General features: G+C 58.5%; 1 protein-coding gene across 1 annotated transcript; it reads right to left on the bottom strand.

Annotated features, from left to right (window-relative positions):
- Positions 1-1,802: 1,802 nt before the first annotated feature.
- On the bottom strand, positions 1,803-6,398 carry ANGPTL8 (angiopoietin like 8). The gene is made up of 5 exons (XM_008048080.2): positions 6,292-6,398; positions 4,161-4,479; positions 3,500-3,661; positions 1,908-2,017; positions 1,803-1,830 (listed from the first exon to the last, which is right to left on the bottom strand). The coding sequence occupies exons 1-5, from the start codon at positions 6,351-6,353 to the stop codon at positions 1,803-1,805; spliced, it is 681 nt and encodes a 226-aa protein (XP_008046271.1). The 5' UTR covers positions 6,354-6,398.
- Positions 6,399-17,341: the final 10,943 nt, after the last annotated feature.

The raw sequence follows: 17,341 nt of genomic DNA, 5'->3' as shown, positions 1-17,341 counted from the left end.
GAGGAGGGGCGGTGCGCCCTCTGCTGGCAGAGCTTGGTCCCGCCTTTCTCATCTCCGTCCCCCTGTGTCTTCTCTGCCCCAGAGCGCCGGCCCACGTGGACTGACCGTCGCCGTCGGGGCCCCCAGGACCGGGCCAGTAGTGGGGACGATGCCTGCAGCTTTTCTGGCTTCCGCCCGGCCACGCTCACTGTTACAAACTTCTTCAAGCAGGTGTGGTAGCCCCCAGGGTGGGAGCTGGAGGAGGGGTGGCCAGGGACTCCCCGATGGCTGCTTCCGCCCTGGGGACCTCCAGCCCCTGTCCCCGGCTCACAGAAACGTCCCATGCAGGAGGCCGAACGGCTTAGTGACGAGGACCTCTTCAAGTTCCTGGCTGACATGAGGCGCCCGTCGTCCCTGTTGCGGCGCTTGCGCCCAGTGACTGGTGCGTTGCACAACTACTAGCTGGGAGGTGTTATTCATATGCAGTCGGTCAACAAACCTCTACCGCGAGCTCCTACCACGTTAGGCACTGGGGACCCAACCATAGCCATGACAGACAAATCCTTGACCTCAGGGGCCAGATCTGGCGCGGTGGCTCGGCCTGTAATCCCAACACCTTGGGAGGCAAGAGGATTGCCTGAGCCTGGGGTTCGAGAACAAGCTAGCTGGGGGTGGTGGCATGCGTCTGTAGTTCCACTGCTGGAAGGCTGAAGTGGAAGGATTGCCCAGGCCCACCAGGTGGAGGCTGTGGTGGCCGTGAGCATGCCACTGCACTCGAACTTGGGCCACAAGAGTAAGACTCCAACTCCAAAAAAAAAAAAATGAAGTCAATAGTGGGTCACATGGGGACACGGTGGTGAGCAACAGGACCTGAGGACAGAGCTGATGGGACGTGTGGGCGAGAGTGGACTCCAGGGTGATTTCTGGCCTTGACCCCTGAAGGTCAGAGCCCCCAGAGGGCACGGCAGGGTGTTGCTGCCTGGTTCTGTAGACTAGGGCAGGTGGCCCGGCCAGGAGGCTCCAGGCAGGCGTGAACCGGCCCCTCCCTCCCCAGCCCAGCTTAAGGTCGACATTTCCCCGGCTCCTGAGAATCCCCACTTCTGCCTCTCCCCGGAACTGCTGCATGTCAAGCCCTACCCGGACCCCAGGGCCCGGCCCACCAAGGAGGCCTTGGAGTTCCCGGCCCGAGAGGTCTGCGCCCCCCACACCAGCTACAGGTACGGCACCATGCCCAGCTGGGCATTGGATGGGTTTTTCTGTTTGTTTTTGAGCCAGGGTTTCACTCGGTCACCCAGGCTAGAGTGCAGTGGCACAATCATAGCTCGCTGCAGCCCCGATCTCCTGAGTTCAAGTGATCCTCCCACCTCAGTCTCCCAGGTAGCTAGGACTACAGGCGCGCATCACCACGTCCAGCTAATTTTTTAATTTTTTGTAGAGATGGGGCCTCGCTATGTTGCCCAGGCTGGTTTTGGAATTGCAGGCGCGAACTGGGCACTTAAGTGGGCCACTCAGACATGGCACTAGATGGTCCTTGTCTCACTCAGACACACAGACACCCAGGGTGAGATGCCACTATGCTGCTTTAATGGGCTGTGTAGACACAAAAGGGTGCACATCCTTCCTCCTTCCTCTCCTCTTCCTTTCTGCGTCTTCTGGCTTTGTCCCCGCCTGCTTCTGTTTCTGTCTCTGCTCTGTGCCCGGAAGCGGAGACCGGCTCCCTGGCTGACCCCAGTGGACAGGGAGCTCCACCCCGCATGTGGGCCTCAGCCTTGCCGGATGCGTCCCTGGCTGCACGACTGGTCCTCGAGGCTGTCCAGGCAGGGTCAGGCCGGGAGCGCTGCTGTGTGGAGTCTGGGAAGGGAGGTCTGGCTTAGCCCAGGCAAGGGGCCCTTCCGGCAGCCCCGCCCACCACACCCTGCCAGGCTCACCTCTCCTGGATCTGTCGCAGTCGGTGCTGCTGGGCCGCCATTTCCCGACTCTGCCGTTGCACGTGGCCCATGAGGACCCACACGAGGTGACTCTGCTTGTCAGCATGAGCCTGTGGGATCAGATTGGAAACCTTAGTGGGTGGCTGCCTTCCCACCCTTGACCCTGGCCACGTGCCCCCCCTTGTGTCTGTGTGATCAGAAAAGTCACCAATACTCGGCCTCAGTTTCCCCCTCTGTAAAATGGAGATAAACAGGACTGATTTCATGGGTTGGTGATGAACATCATGGGGACTTTTATTTTTTGAGTCAGAGTCTCACTCTGTCGCCCAGGCTGGAGTGCAGTGGCACGTCCACGGCCACCGCAGCCTCGACCTGCTGGGCTCAGGCGATCCTTCCGCCTCAGTCTTCCAAGTAGCTGGAATCACAGGTATGCACCATCAGGCCTGGCCGATTTTTTGATTTATTGTAGAGATGAGGTCTCGCCTTGTTACTCAGACTGGTCTTGAACCCCTGGGCTCAGGCAGTCCTCTCACCTCTGCCTCCCAAAGTGCTGGGATTACAGGCGTGCGCCACTGTGCCCCACCGTCACGTGGTTTACTAAAGGCCATGGATCAGGCTGGGCGTGGTGGCTCATGCCTGTAATCCCAACATTAGGAGAGGCTGAGGCAGGAGGATCACTTGAGCCCAGCAGCTTGAGACCAGTATGTCTGGGCAACATAGTGAGATCTTGTCTCTACAAAAATTTAAAAAATTAGCCAGGCACGGTGGCACACACCGGTAGTCCTAACTACTCAAGAGGCTGAAGCAGGAGGATCACCTGAGCCCAGGAGGTCGAGGCTGCAGTGAGCTGTGATGGTGCCACTGTATTCCAGCCTGGACAGCAGAGTCAGACCCTGACTCAATAAATCATAACAATAGTAATAAAGAGCATATCAGCGGCCGGGCGTGGTGGCTCAGCCTGTAATCCCAGCATTTTGGGAGGCCGAGGCGAGAGGATTGCCTGAGCCCGCGGGTTCAAGACCTGCCTGGGCAACTTGATGAGACCTCGTCTCTAAAATAAATCACAAAAAACTAGCTGGACATGTGGGCGTGCATCTGTAGTTCCAGCTACTTGGAAGGCTGAGGTGAAGGGATTGCCTAAGTCCAGCAGGTGGAGGCTGCGGTGGCCATGAGCATGCTGCTGTACTCTAGCCTGGTGACAGAGTGAGACTCCAACTCAAAAAAAAAAAAAAAAAAAAAAGAACATATCAGTGCTGGGTATTTATTGGGCACTCAGAAAATATTACCTATTTCTCTAGTAGTAAGCATTTATTGAGCACATACTACGTGCCCACCTCATGCTGAGCATTTTGTCTGCGTTGAGTGCCTTTATTGGCTCTGCGATATCAGTCGTCACCCTTGTTTGGAGATGGGGAAACTGAGGCATGGAAAGGGGCATGGGTTTTGCCCAGGGTTGTACAGGGTAGAGGCCATAGAGCCAGGCAGCTGGCCTGGGAGTTGTCTTGGATTCAAGGTTCAGAAGTGAGTTCTGGCTGAGAGTCTGAGTCTCAACCCCGCCCTCCCAGCACTGGAGAGGAGCTTGAGCCCCTTACCTTCAAGGCCTCGAGCTCCTGGTAGGCGTGGCCCAGCCAGGCCCTCCTCAGCTGACCCTCGAGCTGCCGCACGCTGTCCTGAAGCACTTGCTGTGCCTGGGCTGCCTCTGCCAGCGCCTCGGCTGTGGCCTCCGTCTGTAGCTGCAGAACATCCTCTTCCATCTGCTCCATGGACAGTGGTTGTTAGCAGGTGGCTCTTGTCTTTGTGCACCCAGGACGTTCCTGATTTCTTTATTTTCTTGAGTTGGTGTCTCACTCCATCGCCCAGGCTGGAGTGCAGTGGCACGCTCATAGCCACCCCAGCCTCGACCTGCTGGGCTTAGGCAATCCTTCCGCCTCAGCCTTCCAAGTAGCTGGGACTGCAGGCGCACACCACCACGCCCGGCTAATTTTTTGATTTATGGTAGAGAAGGTCTCACCATGTTGCCCAGGCTGGTCTCGAACCCACATGCTCAGGCAATCCACTCACCTCGGCCTCCCACAGTGCTGGGATAACAGGCTTGAGCCATTGTGCCCGGCCTCTTGCCTGATTTTATCACTGAAAATCTTGCATCCCTGGAACCCCATCAGACCCAGGCAAACCAGGACAGTTTGTTTTCCTAAATGTTAACTCCTCTTCAGGTTCCTACCCACCCCACAGTGTCCCAGCCATGGTGCCCACCTGTGTCTCCACCAGGCTTGTTCGGAGTTCCCGGGCTGTGTCCCGGCCCCGGCTGACTTCTTGCCGCAGGAGTTCCAGGGTGCGGTCATAGAGGTCCAGGTTGCGCCCGGCCTCTGACAGCCGTGCCTCTGTGGCCTTGTATACGCCATTGAGCGCCTGGCCCAGTTGCAGGGTTCCGTGGAAGAGCAGGGTTAGTTCTTCATGCTGCGCCAGCTCCTGGCTGCCCAGGGGGGCCCCCAGGGCAGGCTGGACTGCCGTTGCTAGGGCCCACAGCAGGCACAGAGCAAGCCCTGGCATGGTGGAGCCTCGGGTGTACAGCCACAGCGCCCGTGCTGCTGCCTTATATGTCCCCGCAGCTGCACCGCACCCCAGTCAATCGTTAACCGCCAGCCGGGTGCCCCGTGTTGCACAAGGGCCTGGCGGTGGTGCGATACTTGCGTCAGGCGAATGTCCAGCCTGACCATGCCGGGATCACGCTTCCCACAGCTCAGGGCCAGGTGTGGGTGGGGGGCACTGGGAGAGGACAGGCTCAGGGGATTGCTGGGGATCCTGGGCCTTGGTTTCCCAACTGTGAATTGGAACCTCAACAGGGACAGAATAATAGTGGTGCCTTGTTTTTTGAGTCAAGGTTTCATTCTGTTGCCCAGGCTGGAGTGCAATGGCATGCTCACAGCCACCCCAGCGTCGACCTGCTGGGCTCAGGAGATTCGTCCGCTTCAGCCTTCCTAGTAGCTGGAACTACAGGCATGCGCCACCATGCCCGGCTAATGTTTTGGTTTAATGTGGAAACGAGATCTCGCCAAGTTGCCCAGACTGGTCTCGAACCCCTGAGCTCAGGCAATCTTCTTGTCTTGGCCTTCCAAAGTGTTGGGATTACAGGCCACTGCGTCCAGCCTTTTTTCATTTTTTTATTTTTTTGGAGTCAGAGTTTTACTCTGTCGCCCAGGCTGGAGTGCAGTGGCATGCTCACAACTCACCGTAGACTGGACCTTCTGGGCTCAGGCCATCTTCCACCTTAGCCCCCGGGTAGCTGGCACGTGCTACCTCACCCAGCTCATTTTTAAATGTATTTGTAGAGATGGGGTCTTGCTATGTTGCCCAGGCTGATCTCAAACTCCTGGGCTCAAGCGATCCTCTTGCCTCCACCTCCCAAAGTGCTGGCATGACAGGCATGAGTCACCACACCTGACCAGTGAAGCTTTTGTGAGTACTGATGGTTTGCCCAGAGCTGTTCCAGCTGCCATGACAGTCTCTCCTCTTGCTTCCCTCCCACATGCTTGCCACGCAGGGGTCTTTATCGGCTGATTGGTAGCCAGAGAGCAGGTACAGGTGGCAGAGACCCTCCTGAGGCCACCTGGCCTGTCTCCGGGACCCCACATGCCCCGGATCCATGCCATCTGCTGCTGGACTCTCTGGATGACTGTGGGCCTGTGCCTCAGTTTCCCTGCCTGTGAAATGAGGGCGAGGTCTGCCTTGCCTTGCAGGCTCCTTGTGAGAAGTAAATGAGTTAGTTCACAAGGAGTGTTTAGAACAGACCGCGGCACACCATGGGTGCAGGCATCGCATTATAGGACTTGGGCTGGGTGCAGTTATCGCCACTGTTGTTACGTGCTGTTATGGAGGCTCTGCCGGAAGTCCTGATGCCCCCGATATACAGGGAGGGCACCTGCGGCCCAGAGGGAGGTTGGGGCTCGCACGGTATTGCCCTCCTGGGAAGGAGACAGGACTCTGACCCCAGCCCCTCCTTCCACCTCTGGCCTCAGTTTCCCCACCTGAGAGGCCACAAATCTCTACTGACCGCTCCTGGGGGAAGGATAGTCAAGCCCCGGGGTGGAACTCTGACCCTGAGCACCCAGCTGTCCCCTGCCCTTCACGTCACTGTGCCCCTTGAGTTCCCAGTCTCCGCCATGGTGTGCCCACATCCACACTTAGAGGTGGGTCATCTGTCTCCCACCCTGTGCCCGTCCCACCTCCCACCCAGTGCCGGTGTCACTGGCTCTCAGGGCCCGGCCTCGCGATCTACCCTCCTCAACTGTCGCCAGCCCCAGTGCAGCCTTGCGTGTACCTGTGGTCGTCCCCTGATCCCGTCCTGCCCCATCCCTGCAGGAACCTGCTCTACGTGTACCCTCACAGCCTCAACTTCAGCAGCCGCCAGGGCTCCGTGCGCAACCTCGCCGTGCGCGTGCAGTACATGGCGGGCGAGGACCCCAGCCAGGCTCTGCCGGTCAGTGACTGTGCCCCGGGGGCGAGGGGGGCATCCCCGGCTGGCCCCTCACGCACCTACCACCCCTCAGGTCATCTTCGGCAAGTCTAGCTGCAGCGAGTTCACCCGTGAGGCCTTCACGCCTGTCGTCTACCACAACAAGTACGGGGGACACGATGGTGGCATGCATAGGAGTCCGAGCAGCAGCACGCAGGCAGCTGTCCCTTATGTATACATAAGGCAGCACTGCTGGGAATGCAGGGGCAGGAAGGTAGTGGGAGAGGCACCAGGAGCGTGAATGGGGACGTTGAGGCAGAGAGCAGGGACAGTGGGGTTCTCTCCCGTTGGGGAAGCCATCGGGCAGACTGGGGGTCCCAACCCCCAGCAGACCCCCCGCCTGGTCCTGCCAGGTCCCCTGAGTTCTACGAGGAGTTCAAGCTGCGTCTTCCGGCCTGCGTGACTGAGAACCACCACTTGCTGTTCACCTTCTACCACATCAGCTGCCAGCCCCGGCCGGGCACGGCCCTGGAGACCCCCGTGGGCTTTACCGTGAGCCATCCCCGCCCCCTTCCCCACCCGCCCCTGGGCCTGGCCACAGTCCTGACGCCCCGTCTCTTCCAGTGGATGCCTCTGCTGCAGCATGGCCGCCTGAGGACTGGCCCCTTCTGCCTCCCCGTGTCTGTGGACCAGCCGCCTCCCAGCTACTCCGTGCTCACGCCAGACGTATGTCCCCAGAAGTGCCCCGAGCCCCCAGCCTGCCTTCCTGTCGGTGAACCCTGGGAGCCTTGTCCTCTGGTGCCATTGAGACTTCACCAGCCCCACTGGGGCCTCTCTGTTCCTATCTGTCTCCCACTGAGGCCCCCTCTTTGCCCTGTGCTCCCTTTGGCTGCCTGCCCCCAGTCCTGTCCCCTGAACCCAAAGCACCTCGTGGGTGGCCTGTGCCTGACTTAGCACGTCTGCAAATGCACTATTGCCCACGTTCACTGACATCCCAGAACTGCTATTTTTTTTTTTTCGGGGTCTCACTCTGTCTCCCAGGCTGGAGTGCAGTGGCATGATCACAGCTCACTGCAGCCTCCACCTCCTGGGCTCAGATGTTCCTCCAATCTCAGCCTCCTGATCAGCTGGGACTGTAAGCGCACGCCACCATGCCCAGCTAATTTTTTTTTTGTAAAGACAAGGCCTCGCTGTGCTGCCCAGGCTGGTCTCAAATTCCTGGGCCCAAGCGACCCTCCCACCTCGGCCTCCCAAAATGCTGGGATTACAGGTGTGGGCCACTGGGACCGCTGCTATATGACTTCTGGACTAACGCAGTAAACGCGTGCTCACTCGGTGTCTGTTCTCTGTCCCTGCCCTCAGCCTGGGCCCTCCAGCCTGCCCCACAGACCCCCACGGTCCCCCGGGACCGAACTGGGGCAGGGTGCCCGGCTGCCCCTCCAGGCCAGGCCACGCTACGCTCAGGTCATGGTGTTGCAATGGCTGGGGCCACTGGGTGACCTGATGGGGGAGGGCCAGCCCGTGGCCACCCACGCCTCCCTCCTGCAGGTGGCGCTGCCGGGCATGCGCTGGGTGGACGGTCACAAGGGCGTGTTCAGCGTGGAGCTCACGGCTGTGTCCTCCGTGCACCCCCAGGTACGGGTGGCACAGGGACCCAGGAACCCTGCCTCGCTCCCCTCTTGCCTGCCCTGGGATTGGGCAACCGCCGGTGGTGGCCAGGGAGGGCTGGCCTCGGGCCATGGACGTGACTTTGGTCAGCTGGGGCTGGCTCCCTGGGACGTTGCTGACTTAGGCAGGGATGGCCTTGTGTCCCCTGGGGCCTCCCCAGCCCTGCCCTGCTCACCCCACATCCCCTCCCAGGACCCCCACCTGGACAAGTTCTTCACCCTGGTACACGTCCTGGAGGAGGGGGCCTTCCCATTCCGGCTCAAGGACGCCGTGCTGAGCGAGGGCACCATAGAGCAGGAGCTGCGGGCCAGCCTGGCAGCGCTGCGCCTGGCCAGCCCTGAGCCCCTGGTGGCCTTCTCCCACCACGTGCTGGACAAGCTCGCGCGTCTCGTGGTGCGGCCCCCCATCATTGGCGGTCAGATCGGTGAGCCCACGTTGCCTCAGTTTCCCCATCGGGAACGTGGCTTCCTTGTTCCCCTGGCCCGGGGTGACAATCTCTGCCCTTTTTCTCTCCGATCTCAGTTTTCTTATCTGAGCAATGGCCCCAGTCCCCTGCGTCCTGAGCAGGTCCTCTGTGACCCCTGGATGGCCACGTGACCCTTTGGATCCTGATGTCTCTATCTTGGGAAGGTGGGCAGGGAGGCGAGAGGCCTTGGGCCCTGGAACTTGACCTCTGCTCTGCCCGGCAGTGAACTTGGGCCGTGGGGCCTTTGAAGCCATGGCTCACGTCGTCAGCCTCGTCCATCGGAGCCTGGAGACTGCCCAGGATGCCCGCGGCCATTGCCCACAGCTGGCTGCCTATATCCACTACGCCTTCCGCCTGCCCGGCACTGAGCCCAGCCTGCCGGGGGGTGAGTGTCCGTGGAAAACCCTCGGAGACAGAGATCCCAGCCAGCGAGAACAGAACTTGCAAAGGCTCTGGGGCCTTACAGGCCTTGACGGGCTTGGGCAACTCACAAGAGCAATCATATCTCTCCCAGTTTTGCCCTATCCCCTGGGCTGTGGGCGCTGTCCACTTGATTGGCAGATGGTTCAGCCAGTTAGCATCAGCTTCCATAGCTCAGAGCAGGGACTCACCCTGAGCTGCCTGGGTTTGAATCCCGGCTCTGCTGTCTTCGATCTCTATGACCTTGGCAAGTGACTTCACCTCTGTGAACCTATTTTTCATTTGTAGAACAGGAATAACAGTAGTACCTGCCTCATGGGGTCCCTGGTAGCAGTCAGTGATACAGTATTCTGTGCAGATTCTTAGCGCTTAATGAGCGCTCAATAAAGTTGGACATATATATTTTTTGAGTTGGGGTCTCACTCTGTCACCCAGGCTGGAGTGCGGTTGTGCGATCACAGCTCCTCACAGCCTCAACCGCCTGGGCTCAGGCGATCCTCCAGCCTCAGCCTCCCAGGTAGCTGGACTACAGATACATGCCACCACACCTGACTAGTTTTTTGATTTTTTTGTGGCGATAAGGTCTCTTTATGCTTTGACATCCCAAAGTGCCAGGAATGCACCGTGCCGGGCTGGATACTTTTGACATTTATCAAATAATACTAACCCAAACCCCCGTGTGCCTGGCATGAACCTGAGTTTTTCAACCCCCCCCCAAGTCACTATGAGGCAGCAACTGTTATACCCATTTTATAGGTGGGGAACTGGAGGCTCAGAGACGGAACGTGACTTGGCCACAGGCAGCTGACTAGGAAGAGACTGGGGGCTAGGGCAGGTGGGCAAGTGACTGAGGCTGTTTCCTGCATCCCCAGGGCCCCCTCCAGTGACGGTGCAGGTGGCCACGCTGGCCCGTGGCTCCGGCCGCCCCGCAAGCCTCTATCTGGCCCGTTCCAAGAGTATTAGCAACAGCAACCCTGACCTCGCCGTGGCCCCTGGCTCTGTGGACGACGAGGTTTCCCGCATCCTGGCCAGCAAGGTAGGGTGAGGGGACCCCGGAATCTCCAGCTTCAGTGGCTTCCTCGTGGGTGGGTGAAGAATCTCACCATGGATGGAGGACGGGAAATAGAGACCACAGCATGGTTGAGGCTGACTCTGGGCAGGAACTGGCTGTGGAGTCAGATACCGTGCTGGCTCTGCACGTCGGGCTGATGCAGGGGTGGGTGGTGGGCTTGGGGGCTGACAGGAAGCGGTGTGTACATGGGGTGGCAGGTGTGTACATAGCTGCATGTATCCACACATCTCATACACCTACGAACACAGCGTGTAATATGCACACACCCAAGACTGGGCGTGGTGTTACAAGCCTATAATCCCAGCACTTTGGGAGCCTGAGGTGAGAGGATTGCCTGAGCCCACAGATTTGAAACCAGCTTGGGCAACTTGGCAAGACCTCGTCTCTACCATAAATCAAAAATTAGCTGGGCGTGGTAGCGTGCGCCTGTAGTTCCAGCTACTTGGAAGGCTGAGGCAGAAGGATCGCCGGAGCCCAGCAGGTTGATACTGAGGTGGCCGTGAGTATGCCACTGCACTCCAGCCTGGGCGACGGAGTGAGACTCCAACTCAAAAAATATATATATATGCACACACCCCACATACATGCTTACACGGCTGCCTATACATGCACACCCCATGCACCTATTACATAGATGTATATAGGCACGCACCCCATGCACCTCCCCACATGGTGTATATACCAGTACACTCCATGCATCTACATACATAAGCACATCTTTCAGGCTTTCGTGGCACGTGTGTGGTCCACAGCAGTGTCCACGCTTGGTGTTTCACGCTGCTGTCCCCACCTTCCTGGGGATGCTGTCACTTTCCCATGTGTCTCCAGGGCATCGATCGCTCACACTCCTGGGTGAATTCCGCCTATGCTCCGGGAGGCAGCAAGGCTGTGCTGCGGCGGGCGCCCCCTTATTGCGGGGCCGACCCCAGACAGGTGCCCTTCCTACCTGCCCTGCACGCGTGTGACATCACCTAGCATGAAATCCTGCCGCCCTCCTGGCTGTGTCCGACTAACCCATGGGGGCTGCCTGGAGGAGGCAGCAGACCTCTCCAGCCTTCGTTTGAGGCTGTGTAGGCATCACTGGGTCATCTTAACCAGCCTTTTACTGTCATATTGGCCACAGGCCGAAACAGACAGAAGGTGTGGGGCGATATGCAAATAGCATGCAAATAATATGCAAATTAACCCACCTATACCCTCACTGCCCTGCATGGCCTGTTCACCTCCCTTTAATTCACCTCTGAGGGGACTCTCAACTGCTCCCTTGGCAGAGCCAACCCAAATGGCTCCAGGGGCCAGCATTGAACCTCTGGGCCCCCCGTCTCGATTCAGACAAAGCAGCCCAGGCACCTGGTGTGGGGAGGGGCTTCTCCTCCAGACAGACCTGGGTTCAAGTCCTGGCTCTGCTATGGGGTCACACTGTGTCCCCTGCAATCACCTGCGTCTCTCCGAGCCTCAGTTTCCTCATTGGTGACATGAGGATAATCACTCCAAATATTCAGATATAGCAGGGACTCAAGGCAAAGTACTCAGCACAGCACTATGGAGCCTGGGCTCGAGTTAGGGCTGAGGGCCCTGCCAGCAGGACTTTGTTGGGGTGACGGATTCTCTGTCTGCCTTGACCCTGAGCTTCTAGCCAGTTGGGGAAATAAATACGGGTCAAACAACCACACGTGTGTCATTGCACAGTGTGAACATGCCTGATGGGAGGTGGATGGCGGCGGGGAGCCATCTTACCCCTGTGTATTACTGGGGGCCTCTCCAGGGAGGTGACCTTTTTGCTAGGACCTGACGGGACCGAGAGGGAGCCAGCCAGGGAAGGGTGGGTAGGTGTTCTAGGCAGAGGAAGCTCAGAGGACATAGGCGCCAAGAGGAGGTCACGGAGGGCACGATCCCCACACACGTGGGCCCAGGGCCTGTCCCAGCTCTGAGCCCATCACTTGGGCGTCCTGCGCCCCATGACAGGCCCAGGGGACTACCCTCAGCACCGGCAGGGGGACCCTTCTGGAAGTCTGGGGTCGTGGGTCTGCCTGCCCCCAGCATTTGTCCAACTAACCCAGAGGGGTTACCTAAAGGAGGAGGCAGAGCCCTCCTGCCTTCTCCCCTCACCGGACTCAGTTTCCCAAGGGATCAGCTGGGCCTCAAAGAGCAAGCGGGAGCTGACAAGGCAGTACCAGGGTGGCATTCTAGGCAGGAGGTGGCACCGAGACTCCGCCTTCACAGTGGGTGGCCTGCCTGGTACATGCTAGGGATCCAGGGTGTGGCAGGGACCTGGGAAGCTGGAGGGTTCCTGAGTGTTGGTGCAGGTCCTGGGGGCTCCGTCTTCCTCGAGCAGCCTCACTTCCTGACTGGCAGAGGAGGAGGCAGTATTTCACACACCCATGCCCATTTCACAGATGGGGACGCTGAGGCCCGGGGACGCCCAAGCCAGGCTGGGCAGGGGCAGGTCTGGAACCCGGAGCTGTCTTTGCCACCTCATCATTGTGTCATCTCTTCTGCCCTTATCTTCCTGCCCCTTCTTTGCCCTCCTCTCCCATTACCTTCCCGTTCATACCTCCCCCACCCCCCGCTGTCTACCCTCAACTCCTTTCTGCACTCTCTCCACCGCTGGGCCCTCCTCTCTGTCCAGGCCTCTGTGCTTACTGAGTCACTTACAGTCTGTGTGTTGTCGACACTCTTTCTCCTTCTCTGGCCTCACGCACTGCCATCTATGCCAGTGTCCTCTCCTCCACCTTCACCCCAGCCCCCATGCACCGTCCCCAAACCTTTGCCTGCGCCCCTTCCTGCTCCGACCACACTGGCCTCCGAGCGCCTGCGTGTCATGGCCATGCCGCCTTGTCCCCTCCCCGCTGTGTCTTCACTGCCTGTTGCTCTCCTGTGTCACCCTCGTCCCTGTCCACCCCTGCATACCTTGATCTCACCTCACTTGGCTCTAAACACCTACTTTTTTCATCTTGGCCCTGCTGCGCTGCCCCGTCCGCGCCACAGCCCCCGGCTATGCCAACAGGCCTCTCCTCGCCATCTGTGGCCCGTCCTCGCTGATCCTTCTCGTCATTCCCGCCCTCTGCCGCTGTTTCATCTTCCCTCTGTCTCACACCCTCACCTGCGTGGACCCACCTCCACCGTCTGCGCCCCTGCCTCATCCACACTAACCCGTGCCTTGCCATCACACTCCATCGCAGGCCACCGACCGCAGCTCTGGCCGAGCCTCCTCCTACCTCGAGGGCTCCTCCCCGGCCCCGCCCGCCACCCAGCCGAGACCCACTGTGCAGAAGGTAGTGGGAGAGGGGTGGGTGATGCCGTTTTTGCCCTGGCCCCCAGCGGAGGGGCCCAGAGCTCTTCTCCACACTCAGAGGCCAGCAGGGTCCAGACAGCCCAGGGAAAGGCACATGGGCGCCTCCTGCCCCTTCCTCCTGCATGGCCTGCCGTGCTAACCTCGAGCCCTCCAGCTGCAGCCTCCCAGGCATGCCCTCCAAAGGGGGCGCGGGAGGGGGTGGCGCCTCGCTCCCTGTGACCCCCTGCCTGTGTCCCCAGCTGCTTCACGAGGAGCTGGCTCTGCAGTGGGTGGTCAGCAGCAGCAACGTGCGCGAGGCCGTCCTCCAGCACGCCTGGTTCTTCTTCCAGCTCATGGTGAGACCCCCCCCGCCAGGCGGTGGGACACCCCCAGGGGAGACCCTCCTCAGGGAGAGAAGCCCTATGAGACTGCAGAGACCCCTGAGAAGCAGAGGGCCCCTCGTCCATCAAACTTTTGTGGGAGACCATTAAAAGACCCCACCCACCCAGAGAGAACACCTCCCTTCTCCTAGAGATATCTCCAGGTAGAGAGGGAAACCCTTCTGATCAAGGTAGAGACCGCCCAAAACTCTTCAGTAGGAGCTTTGCACGCCCCCTTCCCAGAGCCTGCAGGCCACATCCCCTCTGGCCCTCTGATGGGCCTTCAAGCCCCACCCAGGGCTCCCCAAAAATTCCCTGCCTCAAGCCTCACCTTCTGTCCTACCCGCAGACTTTGCCCCCGTGAGATCTTTTTAAGCTCCGCCCACGCCCCCCACAGTCTTCCTGCTTCTCTGCCCAGGACTCCTCCCACGACTTTCTCAACCCCCACCCACACACCACAAGCCCCGCCCACCTCCCTGTGAGCCCGCCCTCAGCCTGTAGCTGCAGGGCTCAAGCCCCGCCCCCTCACCAAGCTTCTCCGCCCATGGTCCCTCAAGCCCCGCCCACAGGCTTTCAGGCCCTGCTCCCGTCTCAGCCTGTACAGATAGCAAGGGTCGAGCCTGCCTCCCTTACTGCGAAAGCCACGCCCCTTTGGTCAAGCTTCCTCCATCCAGTCCCACAAGCCCCACCCCCAGCACTCTTGCCCCGCCCCCAGGTGAAGAGCATGGCGCTGCATCTGCTTCTGGGCCAGCGAATGGGCACTCCCCGAAAGCTGCGCTTCCCTGGGCGCTTCCTGGATGACATCGCAGCCCTGGTGGGCTCTGTGGGCGTGGAGGTCATCACTCGTGTTCACAAGGTGAGCGGTACAGTGCCTCGGTGGGGACGGTGGTCCGAGGGATGATCCAGAGCCAGCCTGGCATGGGCACCAGGCCTGCCCAGTCCCTCCTGGCTGCGGGACCAGGAGCCCAGTTAGCTGGATGGGACTGTCCAGTCATCGTCTGTTTTCTTGAATGCCTGCAGTGTGCGCAGCTCTGTGCTGGGTGTAGCGACACAGCTGTAAACAAAACAGACCCAAATCCTTGCCCTCAGGGAGCTGACTTTTAGGGGAGACTTGAAAAAAGTGAAGGGACAATTCATGTGATGTCTGGAGAAAGAGCATTCTCGGTAGGGGGTACAGCAAGTGCAAAGGCCCTGAGGCAGAACTGTGCCTGGACTGTTAGGAGAGCGGTGAGGAGGTGAGTCTGGCTAGACTGCGGTGAGTGAGGGAGAAATGGGGGTTGGTGAGAGTAGGGAGGTGACCGGGTAGATCCATTAACCCCTAGCACAGTGCGAGTATACAGCAAGTGCTCAATAAATGGATGAGCCGGACATGGTAGCTCACGCCATAATTCCAAAGCAAACTCCTGCTTAAGCCCAGGAGTTTGAGACCAGCCTGGGAAAGATAGTGAGACCTCGTCTCTACAGAAAAATCAAAAAATTAACTGGGCATGGTGGTGCATGCCTGTAGTCCCAGCTACTTGGAGGGCTGAGGTGGAGGGATCACCTGAGCCCAGGAAGTTTCAGGTTGCCGTGAGCCTTGATCATGCCACTGCACTCCAGCCTGGACTACAGAGTGAGACCCTGACTCAAATTAGTCAAATGGATGTTGATGTTCTGAGACCCTGATGAATGTCCCAGCCCTGGGTCACCAATTGAGCCTATTGAGCATTTATTGAGCACTTACTGTATAACTAAGCACTTCAGATGAATTTTGTCATTAAATTCTCTCAGTAACCCATGAAGTTAGTATTAATGTTACCTCCATTTTACTGATGGGGACACTGAGGCAGAGATTGAGTAGCTTAACCTGGTACCACACAACTGGGAAGGGACAGCATGAGGAACAGAACTTCCAAAGTGCCGGCCACCAGCTCCAGGGTCTGTGGTCTCCATCCCAGCTTCGGTTGGGAAAATGGGGCTTATAGTGGACCGGAGAGCTTGGATGCCAGCTAACAGGAGTGATCATCACCCAGTCCAGCCACCAGAATCCCAGCAAGATTGTGGCTGTGCTGTGGCCATGTTGTCTGGTTTTTATTTATTTTTTATTATAAAGATGTGGGGTACAATTCAGGGTTAGGTATACAAAAGTTGGTTATGCAGGTCCCCTTGTTGATGAGGTATGCCCCTCCCTCCCCTAGCAGTTTCCCTCAACTGCCAACCCCCCCCAACAGTTTTGGTTTTTGAAAAGAAATGGGACTTCTGGATGTGATGAGAACTTTCCAGATTTTTGAACCGCCATTCTGGTCCAAGCTGGCCCTTGCATAATCCCACACAACCTCTGAACTGGTCTCAAAAGGTCACAACCTTGTCTCACTGGAATCCTCCCAAGGACTGACATTCCCAGGGGATGACCCAGACTGTGAGGAAACCGTTCCCAGGAAAGGACTCAGGAAAGAGCCATACCCGCAGGAAGAGGCATTTTGTAGCCACTTAGTGAGGCATTGGTGACGGGCCACAGCAGTTCATTCCTTCTTTTTTTTTAATTTGAGTCAGGGTCTCTGCCATGCAGGCTGGAGTACAGTGGCATAATCATGGCTCACCACAGCCTTGACCTTCTGAGCTCAGGTGATATTTTCTATTCAGCCTCTCAAGTAGCTGGGACGACAGGCACACACCAACACCCACGGCTAAGTTTTTTTTTGAGTTGGAGTCTCACTCTTGTCACTCAGGCTGAAGTGCAGAGAGCACACTCATGGCCACTGCAGCCTCGACCTGCTGGGCTTAGGCGATCCTTCTGCCTCAGCCTTCCAAGTAGCTGGAACTACAAGCACTTGCCACCATGCCCAGCTAATTTTTTGATTTATTGTAGAGATGAGGTCTCGCCAAGTTGCCCAGGCTGATCTTGAACCTGTGGGCTCAGGCAATCCTCTCATCTTGGGCTCCCAAAGTGCTGGGATTACAGGCTGAGCCACTGCACCTGGCCTATGACTAAGTTTTAAATTTTTTTTTGTAGATTCAAGGTCTTGCTATGTTGCCCAGGCTGGGCTCAAACTCCTGGGCTCAGTCCTTCCACCTCGGCCCCTCAAAGTGCTGGGATTAAAGGTGTGAGCTACCATATGTGGCCTCATTCATTCTCTTGACATTTATCGAGCACCTATTGTGTCAGGCTCCATGCACAAGGCAGATCCAGTTGTGTGTGTGTGTGTGTGTGTGTGTGTGTGTGTGTGTTTCTGTGTTTCTACCCCTTGCGAACTCAAGAGCTCAGGCCTGCTTTATATTTTTTCTTTGGGTTGCTGGGAACTGAGGGCCATCGAACCTAGCTTGTGAGGCCACAGAGGGCCTTGAGAGAGCGTGAGGACAGAACAAGCACCAGCCGGTCCTCAGGGTCACACTGGCCGCCCCCCTGGCGCTCACACTGGCCAGGCACCTCTTGCCTCAGGACCTCTGCCCAGAATGCATTTCCCCCCGTGGCTCGGTCCCATCCATCAGGCTCCTCCACGACCTCTCTCCAGCCCGTTGTCGTGGAAGCACACAGATGTGCCCGGACTTCTTGCCGACTGCCCTCCTCCACGCGGGTGTGAGTGGGGCAAGCGGCAGAAGCGCGGCTGCCCCATTGGCGGGCTGGGCCCTCAGTCGGGGCTCAGCAACGCCTGTTGGGCGATTGCGGAGGGTGGCTGGGCCGGGGCGCTGGAACACCGGCGGCTCCGAGCCCCGCGGCCGGC

Source organism: Carlito syrichta, unplaced genomic scaffold (assembly GCF_000164805.1).
Source record: "Carlito syrichta isolate Samal-C Ts95f unplaced genomic scaffold, Tarsius_syrichta-2.0.1 Scaffold120496, whole genome shotgun sequence".
Lineage (NCBI taxonomy): Eukaryota > Metazoa > Chordata > Mammalia > Primates > Tarsiidae > Carlito > Carlito syrichta.
Note: the sequence above shows the minus strand (reverse complement) of the source record. Positions and strands in the feature narration are given on the sequence as shown.